Raw genomic sequence first — 15,700 nt, 5'->3', positions numbered from 1 at the left:
GTTTGATTAGATGAAACATTTAATCAGCATGCCATCAGCTTGCAGTCAGTCGAGAGAGAGGGAGAAAAGAAAAAAAAATCCTGGTTAATTCTCTTTTCACCTGAAGCATACCACATGGTAAAACACTTTTGCTACAGGATACAAGTAATGGCAAGCTCGCATGTATGAATTCAACAGGTGTGTTCATTTCTTTCTTGGATACAGAACGGGACAAAAGGGGCTTCAGTGGAGATCAGGGACAAATAGACCAGATGAGTAATATGTTCTCACTGTGCTGAGGAACAATTATGCTATGAAACCCTCTCACGCTATATGACTCATAATATCGTTACTCCAGATGGAAAAGCCAGGAAAAATACAAGTAAACAAAGAGCAACTTTATTACTTTGTAAAAAATATCCTCTTTTGTATTTTACCAGATATTTAGACTGCCTGCCAGCAAGATCTGCTAGACAATCCTCACACAGCTGACAGAATTTGTACAGGTCTTTGCCTTGGTTTGTCTTTTCTGAGGTTTATTCATAGTTTGCTGTTCTACACTGTAGTGTTCAGATATCCCAAGCGACTAACGCACATTCGTGTGCCAGTCAGTGGGCAAAAATGTCTCTTCTCAGCAGTCCAACAATAAGAGGCTCTGATGCTGTTATATAATAAAAGGACACAAGGCACTTGTAGAATGTGTGTGTTGCATCCCATCCTTGAAGGGAGTGTTCCTCAGACAGGCTCCAGACTCGTCAAAACCCTGATAAAGCAGGAAACAGCACTCCCCCTAAAAGAACGAATAAAATGTCCAAAAGCTTTTCACCAGAATCAGAATTACAAAGTAGTCTTCAGTCATGCACAATGCAGGCTTTGCCAGACAGAAAACCTTCCACTGTCGTATTAGGAACAAGTAGAAAAATTAGATATAAACCTGATTGTGGAGCGCAGAATAAACAATACACACATTGAAAATGAAAGAGCACACCCTTCCGAACACGCTGCCAACATGCCAAGAGTAGAGACAGGAAATAGGATGCATGCTACAGTGAAGAAACAAGTTACACTGGAATAATTGAGGGGTTTGTTTGGCCCAAACAACCGCTCAGCCTTCAAGGACCCTTAAGATTGTCAAGTGGTGAGTGGTGGCCTTGTTTCTATCCTCAACCCTTGAGTTAGTTTGAGAATTGTCGTCACATTGGACATCATGTTGAGCAAGAACCAGATTTAGTGGAGTTTCAGTAGCACAAACAGTTCAAGAAACTACATTTAGCTTGAAGGTTTTGTTCTCTTTATGCCTCCATCCGTAACTATAAGTGTTCAACAGAATTCTTAATCAGTTTTGATGTTGAAAGAACTATGTGCTGAACAGTGCAGTAGCTTAGATGCACATACACACCACTCAGTAGTGAACCGTTACTATCAGAGCTGGGACTTCAGCTCAGCCAAAAATTAACGAGACACCAAAAAAAGCAAAGGATGTTGCAAGGGATTAGAGGCAGGGTGCCAGGTAGCTCCGTTGTGTGTAGTTGACGATGTTGATTTTAAAAAGTAACTAAATAATTACACAGGGAAATGAATACTTGTGTGTGTGTGTGTGTGTGTGGGGGGGGGGGGGGGGGGGGGGCTGTGGCGAGCATGCATGGAAGAAGAGTCTGGAGACAGAAATCTTATGGCCCTTTTCCACTACCCTTTTTCAGCTCACTTCAGCCCGACACGGCTCGCGTTTCGACTACCAAAAAACAGCACGACTCAGCTCGCTTCAGCCCTGCTTAGCCCCTAAAACTCGCACGGTTTTGGAGTGGGGCTGAAGCAAGCCAAACCGTGCCGAGTGAGGCTGGGGGCGTGAGCAGACACTCCCCTGTGCACTGATTGGTGAGGAGGAGTGTCCTCACATGCCCACACACGCCCCGCGAGCACGCTGGGATCTGTAAACACCGCAAACCCGGAAGAAGAATTACTTATTACGAGAATTTCTGAAGCCTTATGCACCTCACCTCATCTATATGCTCTTGCCAGTATCTGTTCGCGTTGTCGGTGACAAGCCACAGCACCAAGACCAGCAACACTAACGACTCCATGTCCTCCATGTTTATTGTTTACTATTCGGGTTGTGAGACTACCGCTTAAAAGGTCACTGATGTCACTGTTTGTGCTGCTTAACGACATCACGTGACGTCCACCCACTTCCAGCCAGCACGGTTCAGCGCGGTTGTAGTCGAAATGCAACTCCAACAGCCCCGCTCAGCCCGACTCAGCACGGCACAGCCGTGTTTGTAGTGGAAAAGCGGCATTAGAGGCTGCCCACACGGCAACGGATTCAGGTGAATCTGATAAAATTGTTTATCGTTTCGGCCTGGCGTCCACACGGCAACGGCGTTTTGGGTGCCCCAAATCGAGAACGGGTTCCAGAGTGGAAAAATCTGGCAACGGCGCCGTTGCGAAGTCGTCTGGATGAGTAGAACGGATTTGTTTACGATGACGTCACAACCACATGACTAGAACAAGCAGCACTCTCGCTGTTTTGTATGAACCACTGCATTGCATTCACTTTTATATACAGCTTTTCTTTTAAATAAACAAGTAACTGAACCATTTCTTGAGTTTCTTTTTTTTATTGGATAAGACTGCTTTTCAAAGTGTTCACACACAATATAAAAAAAAAAAAAAAAGTTATATAAATTATATAAAGCTCCGGTTTCCCCCCACAGTCCAAAGACATGCAGGTTAGGTTAACTGGTGACTCTAAATAGACCGTAGGTGTGAATGTGAGTGTGAATGGTTGTCTGTGTCTATGTGTCAGCCCTGTGATGACTTGGCGACTTGTCCAGGGTGTACCCCGCCTTTCGCCCGTAGTCAGCTGGGATAGGCTCCAGCTTGCCTGCGACCCTGTAGAAGGATAAAGCGGCTAGAGATAATGAGATGAAATTATATAAAAATGCTTTTCAAAATGTTCACACACAATAAGAAAATTAAGTTATATAAAACTAATTTGTACACACAGAAGGCACGATTTCCTCGCGTAGTCACAGCCATCTTCTTCTTGTCGTGTTTGTTCGTTCCTTTAAGTGCTTCACGCCGGGTAGAAGAAGGAGTTTATGCGCATGCGTCCTACTTCTATTGTTCTGGTGTCTCCGATGGGACCGTCTTACAGCGCACATAGAGGTGTGGCATGTGTATTGCATCGTTTTCAGCAAACGTTGCGTTGCCATATGTACCTGATATTTTACTGATTCGTTGCCCATGCGGACGCGATATTTTTTAAAATAAAATCTCGTTGCCGTTGTCATGTGGATGTAGCCTTAGTTTCTCGGTTGTTAGCCTGTGCTACTTGCTCTTGATAACACTGGCTTGACCGCTTTATTAGCATTCACCAGCACTACTGATGAACGCTACACTGGCTGGAAGGTAACTTCACTGCCGCACTGATGGTGTGGATTCACGGTTAAGCTTGTGTTGGCCTTCAAGAAGGCTGAGGGCGATAAGTTTTTGGTCCCTACCACTATAAATCAAAATCTGATTGGTTAATTCAGCTGTCACTTCCTACATAAACATACACTGCCATGGCCTTCTGACCCAGCAATGAAGTCCTAACCAACGAGTGAGCCAACTCTAAACTCTTCTCAGCCTAGAGACAAAAAATAACTCATTGGATAACTCGATTTTAATGTTTTCAGGACAGTAACCCTTTCATTTCTGAAGCAAGTTTGATAGAAAATGAGGCTAAGTTAGAAGAGAATAATTATAATGAAATTATAAAAAATTAAATATAACATTTGAAACACTGATGTTTGGGCCTTCTCTGAAGGCCCCGACAGTCCCCCTCTGACACCACTCAACATCCTGAAATGTCACAGCATACTGCCCAAGCTAGCTCACCCTTTACCTCACAGAGCAACTTAAAAGCACCGGGGCATTTTAAGTTTCAGCACCACGACACATTCAAAGTATAAAGTGTTCATGTAGAAACAAGTTTAAAAAAATAAATAAATAAATAAATAAAAAGCACAGAAGCTACAGAGATAAAGGCCACAAAACTTCATCTTCAGCAAGAACTTCTGAACAGCACATTTATCTGCTCTGACAAACCACAGCACCTGAAACCTTTTTGGTAGGGATACCAACTCCTCTTATTGTGGCACATGTACAGGAGTTTACATAACCTCACGTTCATACACCACCTTGTCTAGACTAAAAATAAACAAGACATGTTAGTAGAGAATCAAAATAAAAACACCAAAGTTTGTGAGGCATCTGGAGCATGGGAATAATCATTTTTAAAAATTCAGTACAGCAGATTGGAAAGTGGGACAAGAGACTGAGATAGAGGGGGCTCGAAAGAGAAATGCCATGTTGCTGAAGCTAAATCTGGAACATTGATTAGGCACTATAGAAAATTAATCAGGAAGAAAAATGGTCTGATTGGGCTTGGCGTTAGAAGTGAAGTCATCAGAACAAATGAGGTCATCCCCTAAGGACAAGACCCCTCTGCCAGATGGCAAAGGCCATACAACAGTTTTGAAATGGTTGCGAAAGAGAGGCGTGAAAGGCTGTATGGTCACTAGGTCTATATTTAGACTTCACTCTCTTGACTAAGTGGAGAGGTTTGTGTTCGTTTCACCTCCCTCAACTATGTGCACAAAAGAGACAGGGAAAAAAAAAAAATCCACAGCCTGCCATGGCACACAGCACAGGACTTTTCACCATAAGTGAAAAGAGTGGGCACTGGTAGCTCAGTGCTTAAGACACTGGACATCAATTTGGAAGGTTGCAAGTTCAAATTCTAGCAAAGCCAAGCTGCTACTACTGGGTCCTTGAGCAAGGCCCTTGACCACCCCCCAAGTGCCCAGATGTATACATGAGATAAATGCAAGTTGCTCTGGACAAGGGTGCCCACTAAATCCCATAAATGCAACACAGTGCTAAAGAAAACTCCAAGGCAGCTATTGTGAAGACATTTTTAAGTCAAGACCTACATGCAGCTGTAAGAGCCAGCACTTGCCAAAAACTCCAAATCTGCAAAGCAAAGTCAGCCCACGCTAGTAGGAAGGACACGCAAGCTCTGCCGCACTGGTCATTAGTGGTAGGAAATGTCGAGCCTTTGAGCTCCACTACACGTTTTGATGGCCACCGCCACTGGAAATGACTCAGTGTTTTAGTCTCTGAACCACACCTACAAATTTAAGCCAAGACATGGCCTCAGGCATAACGGCACTTCATTCCACACAACACAAACTGATTCCAAACGGATGACCTCAGTCAACACTGAAGAAAATGGAAAAGCTAGATCATGTAAAAAACACTGAACAGGAAGTGAGAAAACATTCATTTAAAACGAAGACACATACTCTGCACCTTCTTTAAGTCCTGTTCAGTCATTTGAATCTTCTAAAAGTTACAAAAATGAATCACTTCCTGAATCTTGGCAGCCCAAAACTGGACCTAAATAAGTTTGGAAAAAAGAACCTACACAAACATCTCCTACACATCAGCCCAAAGAGCATGTAATGGTCCTCCATGCCTCAAGATAATTTCTATTTCAATGGAAATCAGGACTGTGGATTCCTGAGTTTAAAAAACATCCATATAGATGCAAAGCCCTGGATCAGGGACATGATGCAAAGTCTGACCTAGGGCTTTGCATCTATATGGACATTTTAAGTAGTCCTGAAATGTTATGAGCTCACAGAATAGAGGATACTTTTTTTATTTAACCAGGTAAAGCTTATTGAGATATAAAATATCTTTTTCAAAAGCAACCTGGCCAAGAGGCAGCAGATTTTATAGTACAAACAATAATACAAATAGCAATCATACTCATCTCATCATCTCTAGCCGCTTTATCCTGTTCTACAGGGTCGCAGGCAAGCTGGAGCCTCTCAGCTAACTACGAGCGAGAGGCAGGGTACACCCTGGACAAGTCACCAGGTCATCACAAGGCTGACACAGACAGCCATTCATACCTACGGTCAATTTAGAGTCACCAGTTAACCTAACCTGCATGTCTTTGGGGGAAACCGGAGCACCTGGAGGAAACCCACGTGGACAACATGCAAACTCCACACAGAAAGGCCCTCGCCAGCCACGGGGCTCGAACCCGGACCTGACAGCACCAGCCACTACACCACCGTGCCGCCCCACATTTTAACATCTGAATTAAAAACAATGACAAAGCCCAATGCTTTCGAGTTCCTTAGGTTTTAAGAATTCTAACAAAGCTATCAAGAGGACTCAAATCCGACAATTTTAATTCACCTTGCAGAAAGTTCCATGCAGAGGGAGCAGCAAAGCGAAATGCCTTTTCCCCAGTTCTGTGAAGACACGACGGACAGTCAGAATAAAAAAAAGCCAGTGGATCGTAGGCTATAATGTCCATGATTCCTAACAAAGTAATTTCCAAGACAGGATGGGACCATACCAAGTAGAGCCTTATAAATAAAAGTCAACCAATGAGTGAATCTTCTAACAGACAGGGATGACCATTCAGCTTTTTTGTACAAAGTGCAATGATGGGTCAGATTCTTGCATCCAGTGACAAACCTCAGAGCACAATGATACAGTATCCAGAGAACGTAAACATGTAACTGGTGCATGCATGTACAGTACATCACCATCAAGCAGTGGAAGAAAGGTTGCTGACATGAAGCGTTTCCTGGCTCCAAGAGAGACGCAAGACCTATTCCTAAAGTAAAAGCCCAATTTTTACTCTAAGTTTAGACACTAGGCGGCACGGTGGTGTAGTGGTTAGCGCTGTCGCCTCACAGCAAGAAGGTCCTGGGTTCGAGCCCCGGGGCCGGCGAGGGCCTTTCTGTGCGGAGTTTGCATGTTCTCCCCGTGTCCGCGTGGGTTTCCTCCGGGTGCTCCGGTTTCCCCCACAGTCCAAAGACATGCAGGTTAGGTTAACTGGTGACTCTAAATTGACCGTAGGTGTGAATGTGAGTGTGAATGGTTGTCTGTGTCTATGTGTCAGCCCTGTGATGACCTGGCGACTTGTCCAGGGTGTACCCCGCCTCTCGCCCGTAGTCAGCTGGGATAGGCTCCAGCTTGCCTGCGACCCTGTAGAAGGATAAAGCGGCTAGAGATAATGAGATGAGATGAGATGAGTTTAGACACTAAACTTGACATTTCTAAGAGACATTGTAGTTCTGTAATCCTTAAAAGAAGAAGAAACCTTTATTTCTTCTTCTTCAAAGGCAGACCATTGTCCAGGGACCAGACTGCTTGGTCCAAGCTTTATAGGCAAGGCAAGTTTATTTATATAGCACATTTCATACACAATGGCAGTTCAATGTGCTTTACAGAAGTAAAAACAAAAACAGTATACAATGGAGAAATAAAATTACATAAAATAATTTTTTTTTTTATTCTAAAACAATTAATTAAAAGAATTAAAAGAAAATAATAAGAATTAAACAATAGTAGAAATAAAATAAAGTAGAAATAGGAGGAGGAGAAAAAAAAAGAAACCAGCAGAATAGAATAAAGAATAAAATAGAAGAGTTAAAATTAAAGTAAATTTAAAACATGCAGAGAAAGTAAAAATTATAATTAAAAAAAAGAATATTAATTATTTAACAGAAAGCAGATTATACTATTCTTAAGCTGAACAGATCCTTGTTTTAAGTTATTAATGCTTCAGTCCAGTGTCTGTCCCTTTCAAAATATTTCTGGCAATGTGTGCAGTGAAGAAGCTCCATGTTGGCCCAAGCCAATGTTGATAAATCCATGCTTCCACGTGCTGATCCCATCCCAAACACACTTTAATTAATGGTTTGACAGAATGCGCATTTTTCCCAACATGCCCACTGATCACTCACACCATGCTGCTGGGTTTCCCTCGCCTCTTTACACACTCCACTTCCACTACACCTCTCTCATAATTCCACACACACACAGAATAAAAAGCACTCACCTCTCACTGCAGAGAAAGAAACACAAAGAAAGCAAGTGGTGAAAAGTGCTAAAGGAAGTGAGAAGGTCGGGTAAGTTCTCATGGTGCTGTTTGTTGTCCCTCTCTAACTATCTCTGGTGTCGATGTGAAGCTCGGTATCTTCACGCCTGCGCTCCAGATTAAAAAGCGCGAGGGGGCAGGCCGTGTTGTTTGCGCTCCGCACGTGTGCTTGTCCTTTTAGCCAATCACGCCCTGCTCTAAAATTGTAACCACGCCCACGTGGGCGTGACCAGTCGAAAAATAGCTCTGCGGTGCAACAGCAGCACAATGCATGGAGTGTAAATAAAACAAGTGAAATATGTCTCATCTCATCTCATTATCTCTAGCCGCTTTATTCTGTTCTACAGGGTCGCAGGCAAGCTGGAGCCTATCCCAGCTGACTACGGGCGAAAGGCGGGGTACACCCTGGACAAGTCGCCAGGTCATCACAGGGCTGACACATAGACACAGACAACCATCATACCTGTCAACTTTGAGGTTTGAAAAAAAGGGATATTTCCCAGATTTTTAACTCAAAATAAGGGAAAATTTCGGAAAGTCATACCCTTCACCAAAAGTGGGTGTGTAGTTGAATGGGGGGCAATTTTCTATCTAGTATTTGTGATTTCCTGTACTCTGGTGCATGTTGGTGATAGCCAAGACCCAAACTCAATATGCTTATGGTTTATAGAGTGCATTTGTGAATAAACTATACATTTATTTTTATTTGCTTTCAGTGGTACCAGTTATTTCCCAAATTAAGGGCTAAAATACGTATCTTATGTTAAAATAAGAAAGGTCATTATATAACCAGTCAATAAATTCAATTCCATTGCAATTTATTATGGTTTCACCATAGGCATGGCCTCGGAACACTATAGATAGATAGATAGATAGATAGATAGATAGATAAAGAGTAATATAAGATATTAAACCAAGAGTGATTTAAAATGTGTAAGTTTCAGATAGAAAATAAAATAGACAATGAGTGGATAAAACAGTTAATACACCAATTAGTTTACACTAGGCTATTTATGAGGTCTTAGCCAGGACATACATAATGTAAACATGTGTAGCTTACCTTTGATTATTTGGGAGGCTTTCGTTTTCCCCATGGAAAATTTCTTTGCGATGGAAGAGTCTGGGAACATTCCAGCCACGCACTTGTTGAAATCATCAAAGAAAGAGAGGCTAATGTTTTTCTTAGCTATTAGCATCGCCATCTTCACCTCAGACCTAATCAGTGTTGCCAGATACTGCTGACGTTTTCCAGCCCAAAATATGTTCAAAACCCGCCAAAATGCACTTGAAACCGCCTAACTTGGGCGGGAAACTGCCCAGTCTGGCAACACTGGACCTAATCACTTGTTCAGCCTCGCCTCCGGACATAGTTATGTAATTACTGATGCCTGAGAGGGTGGGGACGTGAATTCATGGCCCGACTTCCTGCTGTAAACTCCTGTCAGAGGCGCGTCATGAATTCTGGAGCTACTGACTTTTTTATATTGTGAAAATAAGGGACTTTTATATAATGTGAAAATACGGGATATTTTCGGGAAAATAAAAAAACGGGAAGACAGCGGGAAATAAGTCAAAATAAGGGATTTCCCGGGAAAAACGGGAGGGTTGACAGGTATGACAACCATTCACACTCACATCCACACCTACGGTCAATTTAGAGTCACCAGTTAGCCTAACCTGCATGTCTTTGGACTGTGGGGGAAACTGGAGCACCCGGAGGAAACCCACGCGGACACGGGGAGAACATGCAAACCCCGCACAGAAAGGCCCTCGCTGGCCATGGGGCTCGAACCCAGAACCTTCTTGCTGTGAGGCAACAGCGCTAACCACTACACCACCGTGCCGCCAGTGAAATATGTAATAATAATAATAAATATTCGCCATTCACATTAAAATGTGCTATTTTTCTTGAGACGGCATGGTGGTGCAGTGATTAGCACTGAAGAAGAAGAAACTTTTATTCGTCACATGCACACTTCAAGCACAGTGAAATTCATCCTCTGTATTTAACCCATCTGAAGCAGTGAACACATGTACACACTCAGAGCAGTGGGCAGCCACACCAGAGCGCAGTCAGAGGTCAGGTATTTTGCTCAAGGGCACCTCAGCCCAAGGCCGCCCCACATCAACCTAACTATATGTCTTTGGATTGTGGAGGAAACCCACGCAGACACGGGGAGACCATGCAAACTCCACACAGAAAGGCCCTCGCCGGCCGCTGGGTTCGAACCCGGAACTTTCTTGCTGTGAGGCAACCGTGCTAACCACTAGACCACCGTGAAGGTTCTGGGTTTGAGTCCAGTGACCGGCAAGGGCCTTTCTGTGTGGAGTTTATATGTTCTGCGTGGGTTTCCTCCGGGTGCTCTGGTTTCCCCCAAAGACATACTGTTAGGTTGACTGGCTACTCTAAATTGTCCATAATGATAAAATCCATACCTAATCAAGAGTCACCATACACATTAAAATGTGTTATTTTTCTTGGGACGGCATGGTGGTACAATGCAAAAAGGTTCTGGGTTCAAACGAGGGCCTTTCTGTGTGGAGTTTATATGTTCTGCGTGGGTTTCCTCCAGGTGCTCTGGTTTCCCCCACAGTCCAAAGGCATGCAGGTTAGGTTAACTGGCTACTCTAAATTGTCCATAATAATAATAAAATCCATACCTAATCAAGAGTCACTATATTCACCATACACATTAAAATGTGTTGTTTTTCTTGGGACGGCATGGTGGTGCAGTGCAAGAAGGTTCTGGGTTCAAGTGAGGGCCTTTCTGCGTGGATTTTATATGTACTGCATGGGTTTCCTCCGGGTGCTCTGGTTTCCCCACAGTCCAAAGACATACTGTTAGGTTAACTGGCTACTCTAAATTGTCCATAATAATAAAATCCATACCTAATCAAGAGTCACTATAGTTACCATACACATTAAAATGTGTTATTTTTCTTGGGACGACATGGTGGTGCAGTGCAAGAAGGTTCTGGGTTCAAGTCCAGTGACCAGTGAGGGCCTTTCTGCGTGGAGTTTATATGTACTGCGTGGGTTTCCTCCAGGTGCTCTGGTTTCCCCCACAGTCCAAAGGCATACGGTTAGGTTAACTGGCTACTCTACTGTAAATTCATCTCATCTCATTATCTCTAGCCGCTTTATCCTTCTACAGGGTCGCAGGCAAGCTGGAGCCTATCCCAGCTGACTATGGGCGAAAGGCAGGGTACACCCTGGACAAGTCGCCAGGTCATCACAGGGCTGACACATAGACACAGACAACCATTCACACTCACATTCACACCTACGGTCTATTTAGAGTCACCAGTTAACCTAACCTGCATGTCTTTGGACTGTGGGGGAAACCGGAGCACCCGGAGGAAACCCACGCGGACACGGGGAGAACATGCAAACTCCGCACAGAAAGGCCCTCGCCGGCCCCGGGGCTCGAACCCAGGACCTTCTTGCTGTGAGGCGACAGCGCTAACCACTACACCACCGTGCTGCCCTACTGTAAATTGTCCATAATAATAATAAAATCCATACCTAATCAAGAATATTCACCATTCACATTAAAATGTGCTATTTTTCTTGGGATGCCATGGTGGTGCAGTGATTAGCACTGTCGCCTCACAGCAAGAAGGTCCTGGGTTCAAGCCCAGTGGCCGACGAGGGCCTTTCTGTGTGGAGTTTGTATGTTCTCCCTGTGTGTGCGTGGGTTTCCTCTGGGTGCTCTGGTTTCCCCCACAGTCCAAAGACATGCAGGTTAGGTTAACTGGCTACTCTAAATTGTCTATAGGTGTGTATGTGTGTGTGTGAGAATGGTTGAGAGGAGAAAACCTCTATAATAATCCAGTAGAATGCAACAGGAAACCACTACTGTAATTCTTCCCTAGAGACTTTGATGGCTGAAGCTGTCAGAGCGGCCACATCACTGCCAGATAGATAAAGATTTTTCTTGGTGTTTGGCTCCATCACACAACATCAGAGTTTACATGTTCTCTATGTGTCTGCATGGGTTTCCTCCCACAGTCCAAAGATATGCAGGTTAAGTTAATTGGTGGCTCTAAATTGACTGTGAGTGTGAATGGTTGTTTGTGTCTCTATGTGTGTGTTAGCAATGCGATGAGCTGGCAACTTGTCCAGGGTGTGCCCTGCCTCTCGCCCATGGTCAGCTGGGATAGGCTCCAGCTTGCCTCACGCGATCCCGCACGGGATAAGCGGTTACAGATAAAACAAACAAACACAACATCAAACATAGTCAACATAAACATTCCATCCATCATCTGTAGCCGCTTATTGTAGTCGCGGGCAAGCTGGAGCCTATCCCAGCGGACTATGGGCGAGAGGCAGGGTGCACCCTGGACAAGTCGCCAGGTCATCGCAGGGCTGACATATAGACACAAACAACCATTCACACTCACATTCACACCTACGGTCAATTTAGAGTCACCAGTTAACCTAACCTGCATGTCTTTGGACTCATCTCATCTCATTATCTCTAGCCGCTTTATCCTTCTACAGGGTTGCAGGCAAGCTGGAGCCTATCCCAGCTGACTACGGGCGAAAGGCGGGGTACACCCTGGACAAGTCGCCAGGTCATCACAGGGCTGAGACACAGACAACCATTCACACTCACATTCACACCTACGGTCAATTTAGAGTCACCAGTTAACCTAACCTGCATGTCTTTGGACTGTGGGGGAAAACAGAGCACCCGGAGGAAACCCACGCGGACACGGGGAGAACATGCAAACTCCACACAGAAAGGCCCTTGTTGGCCGCTGAGCTCAAATCCAGGACCTTATTGCTGTGAGGTGACAGTACTAACCACTACACCACTGTGCCAACCCCAACATAAACATTCACACGCTCATATGCACATGACAAATGGATTTTCAATATTGTACAGAGAAAGTGGCTTGTGCAAGAACCAGAGGACCATAATAACAGCAGTACAAATTATTTGTGTGCAAATCATGTTCCTATATCAAACACAGTTTGAGAGTTGGACTATTTTCCTAAACACTGTCAGAAACAGGGGTACTGTAGGAATCCATTTCTGTACCTCATGGTAGAATCTATGCTAATGTATCCACGAGGGTTCATTACTGGATCTCAAGGTAACTATGTATACCTTTTAGGGCCAAAAAGGGACATATATGTTCCCAAGCAGTATATAAAGGGTACAAATAAATACTTTAGAGGGTACTGCCCCAGTGACAAACTATTGCACCCCTAAAGGTACAATAATATACTTTATTTTCTGAGAGTGTAGGTGCAAAACAGATCTTTTACAATTAAACTACAGCAAACTTATTTCTAAAGGTTTGGATATAATGAGTGCTGGGTGACCAAAGTCCTGTATAAGTGTGATGAATATGTACACTAGCACTGTCGCCTCACAGCAAGAAGGTCCTGGGTTCGAGCCCAGCGGCCGACGAGGGCCTTTCTGTGTGGAGTTTGCATGTTCTCCCCGTGTCTGCGTGGGTTTCCTCTGGGTGCTCCGGTTTCCCCCCAGTCCAAAGACATGCAGGTTAGGCTAATTGGTGGCTCTAAATTGACCGTAGGTGTGAATGTGAATGGTTGTGTGTCTCTACAGTATGTGTCAACCCTGCAATAACCTGGCGATTAGTCCAGGCTGTACCCCGCCTCTCGCCCGTAGTCAGCTGGGATAGGCTCCAGGTTGTCTGCGACCTTGTAGAACAGGATAAGCAGCTACAGCTACAAATAATGGATGGATGAATATGTACACATGTTAATTGTTCAATTAAAAAAGTTACTAATCTTTAATATTTGTGTGTCAGCATCCTTGTGATGCAGTCATGTGCAACGGCTGCAATAGCTATGTATAGCACACTAAAGCAGTACAATCACATTAACTCTGCGCACAACAACAATTCAAGGCAAGGAGAGACATAATGTGCATGCACGGCTGCACTACAATTTAGTGCATAATGAAATTAAGTCTGTAACAAAAGAAAATGCAGGTCATTAATGTAACTCCAGGCTCTCTGACTGAGAGTCTTTTAAATGCTCGTCCTCATTCAATTTAGCAATCTCATTTGATTTGGTTGAATATAAAGTGAGTGTGATTGTCCTCCAATGGAGCCTCTTCATGTCTAATAATATAATGGATGCTGGCTAAAAGAAAATCCATCCTGGGGCTGGATCTTGTGTTATCAAGGATTGCACTGATAAGCCTTTCATAAGCCAGGATTTTCTGGCAAAGAAAACCCCGGAAATTGTGAAGAGTTGGGCTGATTTTACACTTCAAATGAGAGGAGTTACAGATGACCTTTTAACTTGTATCAGGAAGTGGTAAGTGAACCTACATCATATGGCGAAGGTTCAAAATAGCCGTGGAGCAATTTCAGCTCTTTGGCTCCCCCTTGTGGTCACTATCATTTAATGCATGCCATAGTCGTCCCTTTTTATTGTTGGAGGTCGGAGATATTGTGCATAGCAACAAATAGGCTGCAGTCAGTAACTGTAAACACGCCAAGTGCATCTGTATGGTGGGTTTAAGTTGGATGGATGGATGGATGGATCTTCACCGAATAAACTGGCCAATGAGTGTATAATGCCCTGTCTGGAAGTCATCATTTATACCACCTGTAACCTGCAGGACTTACCTGGGAAGCAGGCCGCCATTGTGGCTCCAGCCAATCATTGTTTAAAACGTTATAGTCGCTCTGCTCCAATCAGAGACGCCAGGCAGTTGCTAAGCAACCGGAGGACGCCTCTCTGCAGTCGAGCAGTGTGTTAGGATGAAGTTTCCTAATGCTCTGCGTTACTGAAGACAAGGCAGGCGTCCTGTGATTAAAATAAAGTTTGACAAGGACTGTACTGGCTCAACACGAAGCTCTGAGATCACTAATCGGTGCGTACTGCTTCTTTAATTTACTTTAATCCCTGTTAGAGTATTTTGAATGTCTGTCTGGTACTCAAATTGTCTAGACTTCTCGACTCAGAGCTGTGTCATCACTGGGGGACTGTCTGAACTGTGTAACTACTAGAGATTAAATCATTTTTAGTATCAGTTATACAAACCATCCATTTATGTTTGCATTTCTGCATATCTCAGACTTAACCAGCAGAGCATGGTGACCCATGAAGAGCAAACCTGACTCACTAAAAATGGGATAAATAAAATGGTTGCAGTTGTATAGCCTCGTTCCAGGATGAGAGTGAGGACTCAAGACAGATTTAATGAGCTTATTTAAGAAATTGATCTAAAATCAGAGGACCTGCAAGAATCAGGTATATTTCTAAACTTTTTTTTTAAAGCGTGAAAAAGCCTAAATGAGCATTCTTTAATAGCACTTGTCAGATCTAGCAGTTTTACCATGAGTGTCTCTAAGGACACTTTGATGGATCAAAAAGGGTTCAATAAATTTAGTTGCAGACAAATCAGCTTTATATAGCCTCAGGATGACAATGAGGGATTAAAAGAGAGATTTGGCAGCACAGTGGTGTAGTCACAGCAAGAAGGTTCTGGGTTCGAGCCCAGCGGCCGATGGGGGCTTTTCTGTGTGGAGTTTGCATGTTCTCCCCATGTCTGCATGGGTTTCCTCTGGGTGCTCCGGTTTCCCGCATAGTTCAAAGGCATGCGGTTAGGTTAACATAGGACAGCCATGGCCTGAGGTTCGGCTGAAATGCCCTTGAGCAAGGCACCTAACCCCCAACTGCTCCTTGGGCACTGTAGCATAGCTGCCCACTGCTCTGTGTGTGTGTGCTCATTGCTCACGTTGTGTGTGTTCAGTGCTTCAGATGCGTTAAATGCAGAG

General features: G+C 44.0%; 2 protein-coding genes across 4 annotated transcripts in view; one reads left to right on the top strand and one right to left on the bottom strand.

Moving 5' to 3' along the window:
- mfge8b (milk fat globule EGF and factor V/VIII domain containing b) overlaps positions 1–8,038 on the bottom strand; it is a 45,635-nt gene extending 37,597 nt beyond the window's left edge. The window contains exon 1 of the mRNA XM_060928105.1: positions 7,892–8,038. Within this exon, the coding sequence (XP_060784088.1) occupies positions 7,892–7,973 (82 nt within the window). The 5' untranslated portion in view covers positions 7,974–8,038. The remainder of the gene's footprint in view (positions 1–7,891) is intronic.
- The window catches only part of abhd2b (abhydrolase domain containing 2, acylglycerol lipase b), a 29,538-nt gene continuing 14,836 nt past the window's right edge, over positions 999–15,700 (top strand). For all 3 annotated transcript variants that reach the window (XR_009655244.1, XM_060928106.1, XM_060928107.1), the window contains exon 1: positions 999–1,117. The gene's annotated coding sequence lies outside the window, so the exon portion shown is untranslated. The remainder of the gene's footprint in view (positions 1,118–15,700) is intronic.

The sequence above is a fragment of the Neoarius graeffei genome, chromosome 8 (assembly GCF_027579695.1).
Source record: "Neoarius graeffei isolate fNeoGra1 chromosome 8, fNeoGra1.pri, whole genome shotgun sequence".
Lineage (NCBI taxonomy): Eukaryota > Metazoa > Chordata > Actinopteri > Siluriformes > Ariidae > Neoarius > Neoarius graeffei.
This window is presented reverse-complemented; position numbering and strand designations above follow the sequence as displayed.